This window comes from Astyanax mexicanus, chromosome 24, assembly GCF_023375975.1.
Source record: "Astyanax mexicanus isolate ESR-SI-001 chromosome 24, AstMex3_surface, whole genome shotgun sequence".
NCBI classification, from domain to species: domain Eukaryota; kingdom Metazoa; phylum Chordata; class Actinopteri; order Characiformes; family Acestrorhamphidae; genus Astyanax; species Astyanax mexicanus.
The window spans coordinates 802,484-820,000 of NC_064431.1; the positions used below are offsets into that span (position 1 = coordinate 802,484).

Below are 17,517 nucleotides of genomic sequence, written 5' to 3' on the forward strand. Positions count from 1 at the left end.
AGCGCCCCACGTTGGCTTTATCTCCCCTCAAACATACTGTAGTATAGACACATATTTTAAGTTGTCACCACTAATATGAACATAATTGCATTTTACATTTCTTACATTTATTCTTTTTTTTTACATTTAATTATACCACAGTTAGATCCAACCCTGCAATATGATTGGCTGAGAGGCGATCTAGTGTGTGTCCCGTTATCAGCCGGTAATGCACTGTAACCAAAGCTCTCTATGTATTACTCCGCCACATACAGGTAACCTAGCAATGATGCAGCGCTTACAAGCCAAACAGAGCTGATAAAAACAATTTTAACTATTTTAACCTACTGCCTTTTGAATTAGCGTTTTATATTTCATCACCATATAATTTCTAAAAACGGGTGGATGGAGACATGCAAAAGTGTTTTACTTCTAATTTGCAGTAACTGCTTTTTAATTTAACGTCATGTTCATGTCCTATTAGTTTTACTGGTTTAGTGTTTTTGAGATCAGCTGTTCGGTAATCAGATTGGTAGTGGTGTTGGGTCTAAACTTTCTTTCTACTCAGATTTACTGCAGTGATGTAAGTTTATTGTTAACACTGTTAACCAGAGGATTTTATAGTTTTAGTGAGCTGTGGTTTAATAAAGGTTGAGCATATGATGTTGAAACAACAAAATCAACACCAAATCCACATTGATTCAGCGCTGAAATGCCTGCTGGGTTCAGCCATTTCTCCTTTCTGCAAATAAAAGCTCTAAATAACAATATTTTTATGTGGAATTTGGGAGAAATGTTGTCTGTATTTTATAGAATAAAACTACAATGTTTATTTTACTCAAACATAAACCTATAAAAAGCTAAATCAGAGAAACTGATTCAGAAACTGAAGTGGTTTCTTATTTTTTAAATAATATTTAAATCTGATTTTAAAAAGATGAGCTCAGCGCATGCGCGTTGCGGCTGTGGAAGAGCGCGCGCTGTGTGCAGTGTGGTGAACAGGGGGGCGCTGCGTCTTTAAGAAGCCGCCGGGCTGCTGCTGCTGCTGCTCGGGGAGGAGGGAGGGAGGCAGGCCGGTGTTTTTCCACTCATGCTGCTGCTGTCTGATGGTCACCCGTTCTCAGAGACAAAGGTCAGAAAGAAAGAGCTTATAAATAAAAATTTAACACCGAGATTCTCATTCACCGAGCGCGAGGCGGACAACACAACACAGCAGCACTGACACACAGGAATAACTGCAGCACGAGCTCAGGTATGAACACACACACCTTTAAACTCTAAACTATAACTCTATATTATACATACTCTACAGTGTTTAAAGTGCTGCTAATTTAATTCTTCATTATATGCATTATTTGAGTTCTCCCACGTGCTTGCCTGTTTAGCATTTAGTTAGAGACCAAGCATCCAGGAAGTGCCTTTTTTCAGATTTTTTTACAATTTTATTCTATTTTTTACTATGCTATTTAGCTTAACTTTAAAAAATAAATAAATAAATAAAAAATAAAAATATACAATTTAATTTAATTTATATATATATTTTTATTATTTTTATTTATATATTGTCTTGTTTCAGCAGATATTCATTTTTTAACACATAGGTGTTTTTTTTTATAACATTTAGATATATGTATTCAATTTATATATATTTTAAAAATATAGTTTTTCATTTTTATTCAACATATTTTTATTTACTTAATTTTTCTGCTTCAAATAGCATTTTCTAGATAATTAATTCCAACTCATATGTGATTTAATGAGCTTTAAGTCTAGTTTATAATAAGGCATCCTGTTGATCCATGCTGGTTTAGGGTGCAAATAAGGTCATGTTTGGGGGCTCCTTAATCTGAAACCTGCAGCTTGCCTCACCACAAAGCACACAAAGCAGATAGTTATTTTTTTTAATGCTTTAATCCGGGTTACGTTGGAAAAATAAACGAATTAATTTCGTAATAATTCATTTTAGCTTCTTTTTTTTAGCTTCTGGTCCCGTGTAAAACGTGTAGAACATATAAAACAACCTTGTTTGGCATTTAAATCTACGCAAATCTAACCTAAAACCGTAAAAAAATATTCAATGTCTCTAAAACGTTCAGTTTTTTACGTAAATGAACGTTAAACGTTGTTTAGCGTTGTTTAGATGCCCTGCTTCTACAGTACCGCTATAGACACAGTTGCTGTTAACGGGCTTGGGAATTTCGTTTCCCACCCACATTCCGCCAAGCCCCGCCCCTCATAGGACGGCTAGCCAATCGCACCGTAGAACTTTGAACTAATAGCCAATCCTCGTTCACTATGGGCGGGCGCTGTTGTCCGAATACGGGTGTGTGAAATAACAGCGTGTTCTTCCATAGACACAGAGCGAGCGCGTCATCCGGGGAACGTCACGCCCCTCGCGAGGAAAACATTCCGCTAAACGTTAGGGACATTAGCATTATGCTAACTGTTCTGTATAAGCCTGTGTGTTAGTAAGCTAATTTTGTATGAACAGCCAATATTAAATTAAAACTAAAAGCTAAACTTAGCTTTTTAGCCACCTGTGGCGTCTTTTTAGGTCAGTTTTGCATTTTTGGAATCATATAAAACTTTAAATCAGGCTTTATTCTCTTATTTTTGGTGCATTTTGGCATTTTTGTAATATTATTTAAGAATTAATCGTGAGAATTTCCAATGCAAGTCAACAACAAGTGCACAGTTGTGGGCGTGGTCTTAATATGCACTCATGTCTCAATAGACATTTTACCTTTATTTGAATGTAGTGTGAATTCTTTATGTGGTGGATAAAGAATGCAAAGCATATATGTAAAAGTTAACAGTAGAGATATCAGAGGTTTTTTAGAATAGTACTCAAGTAAAATGTAGAAGAACTCAATTCTGACGTTTTTGCAGAATATTTTTTAGATGTTTCTCCAACACTGGATTTAAAGAGCTGAATTTTCCTGGTTGATGCTTTTTAAAAGCTCATTTATAAACGTCATTTATAGCATCCATTTCTCTCCAGAGGATTTTTTAATGGGCTCCTCCAATCCATGCTAACCTTATCTATCTGGCATCTTCAGCATCCGAGACATCTAGTATGAAGGTGCCAAAACTTCTACACCCCTCAGAACCACTTTCCCATTCCTTTCTCCTGGTGATGGGCTGTGAATTTCCTGTAGGGCTAAACTTGAAATGATCTGAAGCTGCCTGTGTTAAGACTGTGTTCAGGCTGTTTTAGGAAAACCCAAAAATTATTGTTTTTACAACAGAGAAACAATGTAGTACTCTTTTTACTGATATTCTAGAAGATGTTCAGGCTGTGGTCAAAAGACTGTGGTCAGGCTGTGTTAAGACTGGCTGTTTTCAGTCTGTGTTCAGTCTGTCTTAGAGCTGTGTTCAGGCTGTGTTCAGACTGTGTACATGCTGTGTTTAGGCTGTGTACAGGCTGTGTTAGAACAGTGGCGACAGTCACTTTCCTTATCTAAGCCTGACTAAACTGTTTGCCTACCGACATTCTGAAGCGCTGCTTTTATTCAGGCGCTGTGCAAACAGCGTGTCATTCAAATGATTGGTAAGAGTTCGAGAACCGAAACTGACTGTAAATGAGGAACTGCAGTGAATAGGGGAAGTGAACTAAGCTCTGAATTTTCACACCAGCTTGGTTTTATTTGGTGCTACTGAAGATTTTTTAGGGCACACCAACCGCACCAGTAATCTCACTGGTCTAACTGTGCAAGATGAAGGCAGTACCATGAAAATAGACTTTGTTTGATGAAAATATTCTTATTTAGTAAACTTTAAATAATGGCAGTACCATCTGCAACTCTTACTGATGTGTTTTATACACCATGTTTTGGAACCTACAGCTGGGAAAGTGAATGTAATCTACATTAACATCTTGATAAGAAACTTTAAGGGACATATTTGGACCCAAAAACTATGGTTTGCACCATGGAGATACAATGTAGTACCCATTAAACCCATTAATCCATTATGTTGCCTAAATTTGTGCACTTTTAGGCAAATTCAAAGCATTTTAAACCCTTAAACTATGAATATGTATGTGGATGTAGTAGAATTCTACCTTTTAAAACCTATTTAATGGTCATATTTCGACCTGAAGAAGCTTGGAGAAACCATTGAGTATGTTTTTTTTCCCTACAATGTGAGAGTACTGTAGTATTCTACCCTTTACATTCATTTAAGCCACATGTTTGGACCCAAACACTATGGTTTGGACAATGGAGAACAAATCTTTTACCCCTTTAACTGATATTCTAGAAGATCTACCATCCAATTCTGTGCACTTCTCACCCAATTCAAAGCATTTTAAACCTTTAAGCCATGAATACATATATGCATGCATTAGTATCCTACCTTTTAAAACTTATTTAATGGTCATATTTGGACCCAAAGACCATGCAAAACCCATCTAGTACTTCTCTTTTCTGATATTCCAAAAGGAATACCAGTTTTTGTATGTTTTTGTATATCTAGCACCCGTTTATCTAGCATTTTAAACCCTTCAGCCATTAATACATATGTGAATGTACTAGTATCCTACCTTTAAAACTTATATAATGTGCATACTTGAATCAGAAGACTATCTTATCACGTGTGGAGAAACTTTGTATTTTGTTTTTCTTTCTACAGTGTGTGTTTATTCTAGTTATTTGCCCTTAAGATTCATTTATGGGACATATTTGGACCCCAAAACTATGGTTTGCACAATGGAGAACCAATTTATCACCCCTTTTACTGATATTCTAGAAGATCTACCAAACAATCCATTCTATCGTCCAACTTTGAGCACTTTGAGCACATACTTTGTGCATGCACTAGTATCCTACCTAAAACTTACATAAAGGACATATTTGGACCCAAAGACCTTGCAAAACCCATTTAGGACTAGGAAAGTGAATATAATCTATATTACAAGTAACTTTAAGGAACATATTTGGACTGAAAACTATGGTTTGCACAATGGAGAACCAATCTAGTGCCCCTTTAACTGATATTTTAGAACATCTACCAAACAGTATTCCAAATAATCCATGTTCTCGTCCAACTTTGAGCATTTCTCGTCCAATTCAAAGCATTTTAAACCTTTGAGCCATAAATACAAATATGCATGCAATAGTATCCTACTTTTAAAACTTATTTAATGGACATATTTGGACCCAAAGACCATGCAAAACCAATCATAGTACCTCTTTTTCTGATATTGTAGAAGAAATACCCATTTTTGTATGTTTTTGTTGATCTAGCACCAATATAAACCCTTAACCCGTGTATAAATGTATGTGCACAGACTGCACCAGACCTCACCAGCCTACTAAATAAGCCTGAAGTCAGTCAACATCCTCAGCAGTCAGTCAGGCATCTCCTCCTCCTCCTCCTCTCTCTGCACACTGTTTATGTGTTTTCTCCTCTTTTTTGGCCTGAATGAGTCAAATCCCGAAGTGTTAAGTGTCCAGGTCCACTCCCCCGCACCCTGAACCCCCCCGCCCCCTCCTCTCTCTGCCCTCAAGGCGATTTAAGGGTTGCCCCTCTGCCCAACAATGTGGCGAGAACCCCGACTGGCTCCTGCGCCGGGCTGCTGTAGGGTTTATTCTCCTGCTGGCAGCCGTGAAACTCTCCAGTCAAGCTGGAGCGTCTGAGCGCTTCCCACTCCACGTCTTCCTCCTCTTCCTCCTCTTCTTCTTCCTCTTCTTCTTCACTGGGGGACAGGCTGGACCGAGACAGGTAATCCCTGAAAGAGCTCCTTGTCATCAGAGCGCCAGACTTGCTTTACTTTTTGGCATCTTTTCCGGGTTTCTTCTGGCTCTCCTGGAGTATCTGTGTTCTGTACAGAAGCTGCTCAGTATCACATTAGTGTAATGTTGGGTTCGGGAGGAATGAAAGTTCTCGGTGGCTGCGGGTGATACCTGATCTCGTCTGATGGTGGATTTGATTGGATTTGATGGTGGGGTGTATTAAGTTTGTGTGGAGTTTTTGGTTTGTTTTGTTTTTGCATTGGAGAAAAAAGGCTTTTTTCAGTTTTTAACATTTAGAAAGCTGCATTTTTTGGTTTAAGCTGAGATTTAGTTTTTTTAGCATTGGGAAAGAGGCATTTTTGGTAAATTTGGATTTTTAGTTTTTTTAGCATTGGGGAAGTTACAGGTTTGGTTTCAGCTAAGTTTAGTTTTTTTTAGCATTGAGAAAGAGGCATTTTTTTTTTAATTGGGAAAGATAGTTACCAGACCTGTGGAAAAATGTTTTAAACTAGTGCTGGACTAGGTTGTAAAATGTTTTTCTTCAAATATATGAATGATTCATGAATACAATTTGTTTTATATTTTGAAGTTCTTTCATAATAACTGAAAAAAAAAATCATTTTTTTAATTGTAGATGTTTCAAAAGTGTATTTTTAGCAACATTTAAGCTTTTTTTAGGATAATGCACAATGCACAGCCTTCATATTGGAGAACATGCAAAATAACCTCTTTTATATACCTCTTTATTGCCTAAAAAGAGTTTTTTTACAGAGGCACAAGTCTGTCAACTGAGACTCCATAATTATTTCATAATTTGATTTATCTCAGAACTCTATTTTAAACAATTACCACCTGATGATTAAGGAATATTTAAGCTGAATTTTATGTTGCAAACCCTCAAACCCAAAGCCTTTCTGATTCTCTCAATCTTGATTATTCCATTTAATCAATTGTAACAAAACAGTTATTCGATTAATCGAGTTGATTCGATTAATCGCCCAGCCCTAATTGTAAGAATTAACCATTTTATTGAAGATTAAGCTGAATCTTTCTGTGGCAAACCCTCAAACTGAAGCCTTCCTGCCTCTGTTTGCACGAGGTGTAAGCATGCTCTCTCCAGCTCTTCAGGATGATAAACAGGCGAGGAGGGGTCACGGTCAGTGTAGTTTTGGGTCATTACAGGTTGAAATCCTTGGTTATTGCTGGATGGGTTTGTTGGTTCACCAGGTTTGAGTGCAGTACATTTCTGCAGGAGTAGAGGCAGTGATAAAAATATAAAAAAGATGATAAAGACCTATCTCCTTTTTTCCTTTATTTAACTTTATTGGCTTCATTTACTTTATTTCGTTTTTTTTTTTTTTTAGATCTGCCACACTGGCCTTGAGCCCAGGCTTTAAAGCTTCGTTTTCTTTTTTTAAACCAAAAACATTCCCGTAATGATTAACCAGCACTACTAACCCAATTCTGTCTGTTTTGTTTGATAAAAAATGTTTCTGTTTGAGGATGGAATTGAATCCTGAGAGGGAATCCAGAATAGGACGTGGAGATTTAACAGCCTGGCTTATCTGTGACGCAGGGGCAGCGTCCCCCGCTTTCCAGAAGATTTAGTTAATGGTCAAAATTGGTCCATTTTAAGCCCTTACCATGTTTACATTATCATTAGCATTCGATTTGATGGCGCACACTGGAGAGGGCCAGCGGAAGCCGGACAAAGGGCAGGACTGGAGTTTACCCAAGGGCATTAACCAGCACGCATCACTTCCTGCTGTCAGATCTGCCGTCGTCAATAAAACAACAAAACAAATTCGTTTTTCTTCTAAAACCAGAAGCTGAAGTTTTTTTTAAAGGACAGACCATCATAAGGCACCAACAGTCAGTTGAGTCCATCTATCTCTGCATAATAATTGCAGTTCTGTGAATTTGCCCTTTATTTGGTTGAAATATTCACACATAATATTCATTCGCAATAATGGTAGTCTATACCATCTACACCAGGGGTCGAAAATTAAATGTATTATTGCCCAAGCCACAAAAATACATTATTTTTTGTAAAATGAAGTGTAATGGGATGATTGAGGAGTTCTACAGTAGTACTAGTAGCTCTCCAGCCCAGAGGGTTGTTGAACCCAATTGCACAATTTGAACAGTTGATCTCTAAAAGCAAGTAAACCCCCCCAAAAAACAAACAGGAAAAAAAACAGGAAAAAGAAATTCTTAAAAATAAACACACCGCTCCTCACGCAGGATCGAACCTGTGGCATCAGGGTCGCGCTCCAATGCACTACCGCTACACGCCCCTTCATAGGGAACTTATTGTTTCCAATATGAAGAATCTGTCTAGTACCTGTCAGTTTCCTTTTCCATTTCTATATGTTAATTCTATTGTCCCAATACATACACCTACCAATTGTACAATATTTAGTTAGTTAGTTAGTGATCAAAATTGGTCCATTTTAAACCCGTAAATTTCTCTTTGCAGCAATTCCCTTTGGTAAAAGTATCAGTTTTTTAAGAAACTTTTAGGAATTCGTCAATCAAGACTTTCGAGGACCCTCATAAAGTGCTTTAAGGACCCTTACCTACTGGGTTCCTCTGCAGTTTCAGATTGAAAAATGTGTTCTTTATAGGACCTAAAAACACTTAAGAACTGCTGTTCTGTGGAACCAACAGCCCGGCAGCTTCTGATTCTGGTCCAGACCCGGAAACCCAGGAGCTGCCACTGTGTGTGGTGGTATGTATTAAAAAAGGAACCAGAGTAGCGTCCTCAACACGAGCACCCTCAGGAAATCTACATGCTGTTAAAACAGGAGTTATATAATCAGGGCTCGGAGCCTCACGTGGAAGCCGGACCTGAAAAGTCTTCCTGGCTAGAACCTCAGCGCACCGCAGAGCGCTGGCTCCCGGCCCTTCTCCTGCATGACTAAGTCCTGCACGGCTTACAAAAGCCCTCGAAACAGCAGCGGCAGCCAGGCGGAGCCAAGAGGAACTGTTGTGACTTGACGTTTCAGTCGATTCATTGGCCTATAACTTCAGGAGTGCAAATCGCTTCTAATTAGGGGCTTCCTGGAGTGTTCTGTTCTGTTCCCCCTGCTTTCTGCTCTTTCTGCAGCCTGGTCTTCTGGACTGAGCTGGGCCGGCGATTGGCCGGAGTTTGGCCGCAGTTCAGCGCTCTGGAGGAAACTTGAGATTTTCCATCAAATGACTCTTGAGCACCTTCTGAGAAACGTAGAAATTAGAAAAATATATATATATATATATATATATTAGAACCATATTAGACTTGTATTCAAAAATGCACTTATGTATTTTTAATAGCGCTGTAAAGTAGGCCACAGTGGTGGGGCTGTTTTTTTTTTTTCAGCAGTAATTCAGTAATTCAGGGTTTTTTTCGTCTTAAAGGAAAAAGCCAGGGCCTGTTATACAATGGCTGTTTTGTCACTGGCCACACTTCGCTTATGCAAATGCACTGGACCTTGCCTGAGCTGCACTGCTGCTACTGCAGCTTCTGGGTACACATTTATTTAGCTGGACTGGAAAAACTGTCTTATAAAATAAGAGAGCACTTAAAAATGATGAGTCTCTTTGATTTTACCAAAGAGGAAGATGGATGATCACAAGCCATCAAACCAAACTGAACTGCTTGAATGAATTTTTGCACCAGGAGTAAAGCAGCATAAAGTTATCCAAAAGCAGTGTGTAAGACTGGTGGAGGAGAACATGATGACAAGATGCATAAAAAAAAACTGTGATTAAAAACCAACCAGGATTATTCCACCAAATATTGATTTCTGAACTATTAAAACTGAGTTATGAATAAGAACTGGAATTGGAATTCCGGGGAAGTGTTGTCTGTGTAGTTTTTGAATATTATTATTAATATTATATAAGACCAATTGGTACTTTTGCTACACAGTGTGGCCAGTGTGCCCTGCTGTCCTGCTGGAAAATGAAATCTGCATCTCTGTAAAAGCTGTGAGCAGAGGAAAGAAGCAGAACAACTCACTCACTGTCTTTTACTTTCTATTACAATTCTATTACCTTTTGTACCTTCCTGCTATAGCTACAAGCTTTAACTTGCTGCACAGTTTACAGTGTAAAGATTTAGATTTATTGATTAAAAACTCCAGCAGCACTGCTGCACTTTCTCGACTTACTCGTACCATCCACTGTACCAGTGTTTGGTTTGAAGTGTGATTCCAACATTGTTCTTTTATACTATCTTTTATCTGAAAGATAATAGATAGATAAATATAAGGCGTGACCGGCTTATCAGCTGATCAGTTGAGTAAAGCAGTAAAGCAGTTAAGAAACATGTTTATGAATCAGTTTATAGTTTATATTTAGATAGTGTTGTTGAAGCGAGGCGGTGGGCGCGCTCACGCTGGAATGGCGTGTTGGTGGATTTGCGTTACATGTCGGCGGGCGGTGCAGATCCAGGCCGTCGTTCCAGCGTTACTGGAAAAGCTATTAGCGGCAGCGGGATGACAACAGCAGGTTTAAATAGCGCGCAGTCCTCGGGCAGTTCCAGGGAAGTGAAGCGGAGGTGAGGGGTTGCTGTATCTGGGTTATTGGGGAGGGGTGGAGGGGGGGGTTGGTTGTTGGGGGCTTGTTGGTGGTCGTTTCTCCGCTCCCGTTTGGCGAGCTCACGTCTACCTGGATCAGATTACCACAAGTGGCCGGCGGCACACGCGAAACCCGGCCGGCGGACGCTAACGCTTTTGGGGAGTGGAAATTTACTGTCCCAGTCCGTGTCATCCTGACTCCACCCTCGCCCTCCACCCGCACCCTCCACCCGCACCCGGCTCCACAGCCAAGCCCAATCTGCTGATTGCATTTAATTGTCTTAGTCTGGGGGGGTGGAGAGAAGAGAGGAGGAGGAGGGGAGGAGGAGGGGGGGGGCAGGCTGTCAATCTGAGCTTACTCTGAGCTGTAGAGACATTTAGGCTGTGGCAGCCGAGGCATGGTGACAACGGAGAGCGAGCGGCACGCACCAAACTAACACCGCCATGAAGGAACTGTAAGTGCTGGATTGATTGTTGTTGCGAGTGTTGTTTTAGCGAGTGCTGCTTTCTAAAAGTTAATATAGAGGAAAGTAACTCTGAACCTTAATAGAGATTATACATCTAAACTTCTCAAACTCATATAAACTCAAACTATATCTGAGGTTGAATTGTTGAGTACAACGTTCTAGTTGAGCTTCATTTTAGTTTTTATTACTCTAAATAAATACTCTAAATATTTTTTAGCATGTGGAATACAATGTAATGTGATTTTTATATTAATATTTTTAAGGGTGCAATTGCCATTTGTCACATGATTTCTTATATATCATCATTCTATCTTAATTTAAAATGTCGAAAATGTCAATTCTAGATTTTTAGTTTCATTTTAAATTTAGTTTTCTTAAAAAATGAAAAAAAATATATATATAAATAAAAAAATGCTTTGAGATAAACAATACAACATTCATCGGTTGGGACTCTTCATTGGTTGGACTTCAACAGTGTATGATTTCAACATTGTTATCACAATATATTTTCACTTACACAAGGTGTAATTTCTCGAGTTCTTTTTAGGTGTTTTAGAATTAATTATTATTTTTTTAATGACTTTTCTCATTTTTCCTGCCATTACCTACTCGAAGCATTTTATTTACACCCAATATTGTTACTATATATTAATTTCATTCCAAATATCACACTTTTTCCAGTCCAGTATCGTGCTCTCCTGCTTCAGAGTGGTTTGCACTGATCTGGAGAAACTTACCAGTGGAAATTTACCAGAGATTTACTAAAGAACCAGAGATGGGGACGTCTTTAACAACGCTGAAAACCTTACGATCCAAACCCACAGTAAACCAATGCAAATCTACTGAGTTTAATGTATGTAATAGTGCTATAAAAGGGAGTGGGGGTAATTGACCTGATTGCACTGGAGTTGCGTGGACAATAAGGAATAACGAAACAACGAAATAAAACCACAATATACTTCTTAACTTCATAATATGATATAATTTCCATGTAATTATATACTGTAAGAATGAAAAGCTACAGAAAATAAGCCAAAAATTGCCTATAATACACCTTTAAACTACAAAATAAAAATGTCTAACTTTTTCATATTGATTGAGACTGATATATCATATGGATAGTGCATTTTTAGAGTCATTCTATATACGCTGCGTTCTGATTGGTTGAGGGTAAGCTTCTCTAGAAACCAAACCCCTCTAAACGAATTTCTTTACGTCCTGCAGATTGATTGAGTCGTGCAGAGAGTATGTAAATATGTAAACTCATTGGAGAGTTCCCCTCTTCGCTTAATCGCTCTCCAGTCTGAGCGAATCTTTTGGCTCCCTGTCAGGCGAGTTTTCCCCGTCGGCCTCGGCGTAACGAGTAACGAGCAAGGACACGGGATATCAGCGCTGAAGGATTTCGCCTGCTTACGTAATGTAATGTGTTGAGCTGTAGAAAGCTGCTAAGCCTCTGAAATGTACAGCTTTAACCCCACAAATTAGGATGAGCAGCTTCGGCGTATGGACACTTTTTAACTTTGAGTTGGTTGCTTGTGTAAAGGGACAGTTTATATGTGTCTCTGTTAAAAGTATAAGTTCATTTGGGGAATGTGTAAGGGTTTTAAGTTGTTTTAAGAAATCTTCTGTGTTGATTTTTGGGAGAGGATGTGAATTTGATGACACTCCCTTAAGATGATCCTCCACAGTTCCTCAATTTACTTTTAATAGTATACATTTTTACTTTTAACCCTCTGCCTCTGTGTTGATCTGCGGGGGAAAGTGTGTATATAGTGTAAATTTGATGATGCTCCCTTAAGTATTTCCTCCAGTTTGAAATAAAACAACCTCTAAAAGTTCCTCAATTAACTTTTACTTTTAACACTAAAGTGTAGTTCATGCTGTCCATGAGATCCTACCTCTGTTTGAGAGGATGTGAATTTGATGATGTTCCCTTAAGATGTTCCTCCAGTCTCGAATTGAAGAGCCCCTAAAAGTTCCTCAAATAACTTTTAATAGTGTAATTTTGTATTTTTAACACTGCCTTTTTGTTGATCTATGGAGGAGTGTGGGGTTCCCTTAAGGGTTTCCTCCACAGTTTTAAACGAAACAACCTCTAAAAGTTTCTCAATTAATTTTTACATTTAACGGTGTTGTTCATGCAGTTCATGAGATCTTACCCCTCTGCGTTGATGTGTGGGAGTGTGTTTATTGTGAATTTGATGACGCTCCCTTAAGGGGTTCTTCTACACTTTATTAAATTAAAGAACCCCTAAACGTTCTTCAATTAACTTTTACTTTTAACACTACAGTGTAGTTCATGCATCTTTGTTTGTCTGTAGGAGAAAGTGTGTGTAAAGTGTAAATTTGATGACGCTCCCTTAAGGGTTTCCTTCACAGTTTACCCCCTCACCCCTAGTGAGGTCCTGGTCCTGCCCCTCTGTGTTGATCTGTGGGAGAGAGTGTGTTTACTGTAAATTCGATGACGCTCCCTTAAGGGGTTCCTCTACAGTTTCAATTAAAAGAACCTCTTAAAGTACCTGAATGAACTTTTACTTTTAACACTACAGTGTAGATCATACATTTTCTTTAGTGTTTAGTGTAAATTTGATGACGCTCCCTTAAAGGGTTTCCTCAACAGTTTCAAGTAGAAACTAAACCCCTCAAGTAGAAATTTAACTTTCTACTTTCTAAGAATGTCATTCATGTAGTTCCTGAGGTCCTGGTCCTGCTCCTCTGTGTTGATCTGTGGGAGAGAGAGATTGTTTGGTGTAAATTTGATGACGCTCCCTTAGTACGCCTGTGCCTGGTGGAGCTGTGTTTATTTAGTCAACACAGTCATGATGATGCGTGACTTTGTTTTGACAACAGGATTTTTCCGTTAGGATTTCTGGTCTGGTCCTTATTTCGGTCTCTTATGGTGATTTGGAGGACTCTTCACGGTGAATACGTAATGAAGGTAGGCCGTAAGAAAAGCGAAGGCTTCGTTACCTCTACACCGAGGGCACCGGTGTCCAGTGTATCGGTAGATGTGTATCGGATTCGGCCGCTGGGCGCGGGGTCACAGTGATTGGATGCTTCATGTCTCTGAATGTCTCGTGAATGTTAATAGTGGGAGGGTTAAGTGTGCTTTTAAGGCTCGGGCCGTACTCACTGTCGCTCAGAACGTCCTGTCTGTGGACGTTTGTACTTTTCCACTCTCCCCGGGCAGGACGCGCTCTACAGGACTTGGCTTGGGAACCTACTTTTGTTTGGTGGAGCAGCAACAGGCTTATCGTAAGCTTAACGTTAGGCCTGTCATTATAAACCTACTGTTAGAGCTGCTGGATAATTAATCAGAAATTAATCCAAACCGACATTAAGAACCTCTTACCGATAGGCCTGTCACAATAATTACATTATAGACTTGTCGTACAATAAATAGACACTACCTCGATAATATTTGATAATGGTGATATCGTCTATTGGACAATGAAACTGAAACACCTGTCATCATTTTAGTGTGGGATTTTAGGTTTCATGGCTAAATTGGAGCAGCCTGGTGTTCAATCTTCATTAATTGCACATTGCACCAGTAAGAGCAGAGTGTGAAGGTTCAATTAGCAGGGTAAGAGCACAGTTCTGCTCTAAATATTGCAATGCACACAACATTATGGGAGACATACCAGAGTTCAAAAGAGGACAAATTGTTGGTGCACGTCTTGCTGGAGCATCTGTGACCAAGACAGCAAGTCTTTGTGATGCATCAAGAGCCACGGTATCCAGGGTAATGTCAGCATACCACCAAGAAGGACCAACCACATCCAACAGGATTAACTGTGGACGCTGTAAGAGGAAGCTGTCTGAAAGGGATGTTCGGGTGCTAACCCGGATTGTATCCAAAAAACATAAAACCACGGCTGATCAAATCACGCAGAATTCAATGTGCACCTCAACTCTCCTGTTTCCACCAGAACTGTCCGTCACCACAATCAATTATTGTGCTCTAAAACCAGCTGTTTCAGTTTCATTGTCCGACCCCAGAAATGAAGTAAAGTTTACTAAAAGAAAGGATTGACTGAAGTTCAGTTCACTTATTTACTCCGTGTAACATTTAAGTCTTGAAACTGGGATGAAGTTGCTTAAATTTATCTGAAATTAAATTTATTAAAAAAAAGCAAATGTAGAAAATTGTGAAACTTTCACAGTTTTTCATCTTTTTTTTGTGTATTCACAGTACCAGTACTTACTGTAGTTACTTACTGAGTTTGGTTCACTCCTTATTCTCCACAGGGGAGAAATAAATCAAATAACGTCCTTCTAAATGACGCTGTTATAAAAGCGACCTTGCTGCCGCGGCTGTAGTTTGTTCTTTCTGTGCCAGGTTGTAAGGGAGCTGGCGTCGGGCCGCCAGAGCATTTCTGACATGGCGATCCGGCTCTCCGGGATCGCGTTCGGGTTCCTCCGCCGCCGCGCTCCGGCCCGAGCCCTGAAACACGACACCCTGAGCCAGTAATAACAATTCCCTCTTTCAACAGCGTCCCGACACTCAAACACTGCGGTGATTAAAGGGACAGAGCTCCCAACACGTGTTCAGCTCTCAGCTTGAATGAAGTTCTCCTCCGGCGGGAGGGTTTTATTTTTTCAGCTCCTCCAGTAGGTCTGTCTTTTCTCAGTCAGTCTGTGAGCAGCTTGAGGATTCTGAGAGTATGGTAGGACGGGTTCTAGGGATGTGAATGTTTGGGAATCCCACAATTTGATTCAGAATCGATTCTTTGGGTCGCGATTCGATTTTTTTCTGATTCTTTAAAATCGGTTGGATTTCTTTTTCTTCACCCTCCATACTTTAAACAACAAACACCATTACACCACACTACCTCTCTGTAGGCTAATAGAGAGAGACAGTAAGAGCAAAACCTTCCCTGTCCTGTTGCTGCTGTCTCAGGACACTCATCCTACTGTCTCGCGGAGCTCTTTAACTGTCTCACGGAGCACTTTAACTATCCTGCGGAGCTCTTTAACAGTTAAAAAGCTCCGCAGGAGAGTAGCTGAGCTCCGCGAGACAGTAGCTGCAAAAAAAAAAATAGATTTTTCGAACCGATTTTTTTCCCCCTAATGGGTTCCTGTGTTAAAACCTCAACCTCACAATTCCAGCTTCACTACAACATTAAAGATCTTATTCCATCGTTTTTTTCATTTATTTTAACATTATAACATTTTAACAGTATAACATGCTTTAGTCCGGTGGAGGAGTGGATATAGAAAAGTGATAGGATTTCAGCTCTTGCTCATGAATATTCATATTCATATTCATACATGCAAACATATCACCTCTGATTGGCTAACAGCACTGCATCACCAGGAGGCAGCGAGACAGACAACAGTTTGAAACAAAAAGTCATTCTGACATTCTGATAGTTTATTAAAAACACTGTTTGTACACTAAGTACCTTCAGGTACTTAGATGAATAGGAAGGGTTGAGTAAATATTATAGAGATGATGGAATTGATTGATGCATTTTCACATTGACTTTGTTAATGAATTAAAAATAGTGATTTCTGTGCATGGGTAACGCCATGCCCCTATCATTAGCATTGTTAGCCTGTTAGGAGCATCAGCTAAAAAGCGCTGTGTTTGAGAATGCTGGGAGCTATTCAACAAAAGTTCATATCCGCCATCATGTTTCACATCAGATTACTCCTTTAATAAGATTTTTGGAATAACTCTGTAATTAAAACTGGATTTTTAAAAGTTTAACTACTGAAATGGAGAATGTGAACGCGATCCAAACCTCACTATTTTAAATGTATATTTCACATCAGTATCATATGAGTGACTGAATCATTTATGCTTTTTCTCGACAGCATGGCACAAAAAGAGAAGCTCCAATGTCTGAAGGACTTCCACAAGGACACCCTGAAGCCGTCCCCGGGGAAGAGCCCCGGCACCCGGCCCGAGGACGAGGCCGAGGGGAAGCACCCGCAGCGGGAGAAGTGGGCCAGCAAGCTCGACTTTCTCCTGTCCGTGGCCGGAGGCTTCGTCGGTTTAGGGAACGTCTGGCGTTTCCCGTACCTCTGCTACAAGAACGGTGGAGGTGAGCCAGCGTCCGCTCCGGATCTCCGTACCTCCGTCTGCAGGACATGAAATAATAATGAAACGTTTGTCGCTGTGGTTCAAATCCCGGCGAATCTGCCCTAACGGAACCCGTCATGAAGTACGGTGTTATGTTCAAGCGAGCTGCTGAATGATTCACGCTGAATCAAGATCAGGATTTCCAGATCAAAACGTTCTGAATCATGCAGGAGCTCCCGAGATCGGAATAAGCCCTTAAACCCTGTCTGTAAACCAATCACATACATCAGTGCTTAAAGCGCTGACTAAACTATTTTATTGACCAAATTTACAGTTTGACAACTTGATATACCCAAAATAGAGCCTTGTGGGACTCCATAAAGCATGCAAAAACAAGTGTTTAACAAAAAAATCTGCAATAAATTCTGCATTAGCTGCATTTATAACTGTATAATTAGGGGTGTGACGAGACACAATATTGGATTTACGAGACAAGATTTTAGCAATATAAATATATACTTTTTAATTTAAAGTTTATAATATAAACTTTATATTTAAACTTTATTTATAATATAATTTATAATTGTATAATTGAGAAAGTCAGGTTCTATACACTTATATATTTTGTAAGTACTCATCTTGTATTGAATGTCAAATTTTTATCATATGCAGTAAAAGACAGAACAGAAGATAGAATGATTGCACAACACTCAAAAACTCATTCTCACTAGTGCTCACATGCA

At 39.4% G+C, this 17,517-nt stretch overlaps 1 protein-coding gene across 3 annotated transcripts in view; it reads left to right on the top strand.

Annotated features, from left to right (window-relative positions):
- The first annotated feature begins 1,029 nt into the window (after positions 1-1,029).
- slc6a6b (solute carrier family 6 member 6b) overlaps positions 1,030-17,517 on the top strand; it is a 41,982-nt gene continuing 25,494 nt past the window's right edge. The window contains exons 1-2 of one of the 3 annotated variants that reach the window (XM_022682186.2): positions 1,030-1,231; positions 16,567-16,796. In XM_022682186.2, the coding sequence (XP_022537907.2) occupies positions 16,568-16,796 (229 nt within the window). In that variant the 5' untranslated portion in view covers positions 1,030-1,231; position 16,567. Of the gene's footprint in view, positions 1,232-5,583; positions 5,704-10,628; positions 10,732-16,566; positions 16,797-17,517 lie in introns of those variants that run through there. The other 2 variants (XM_022682187.2, XM_022682185.2) reach the window with 2 other exon arrangements.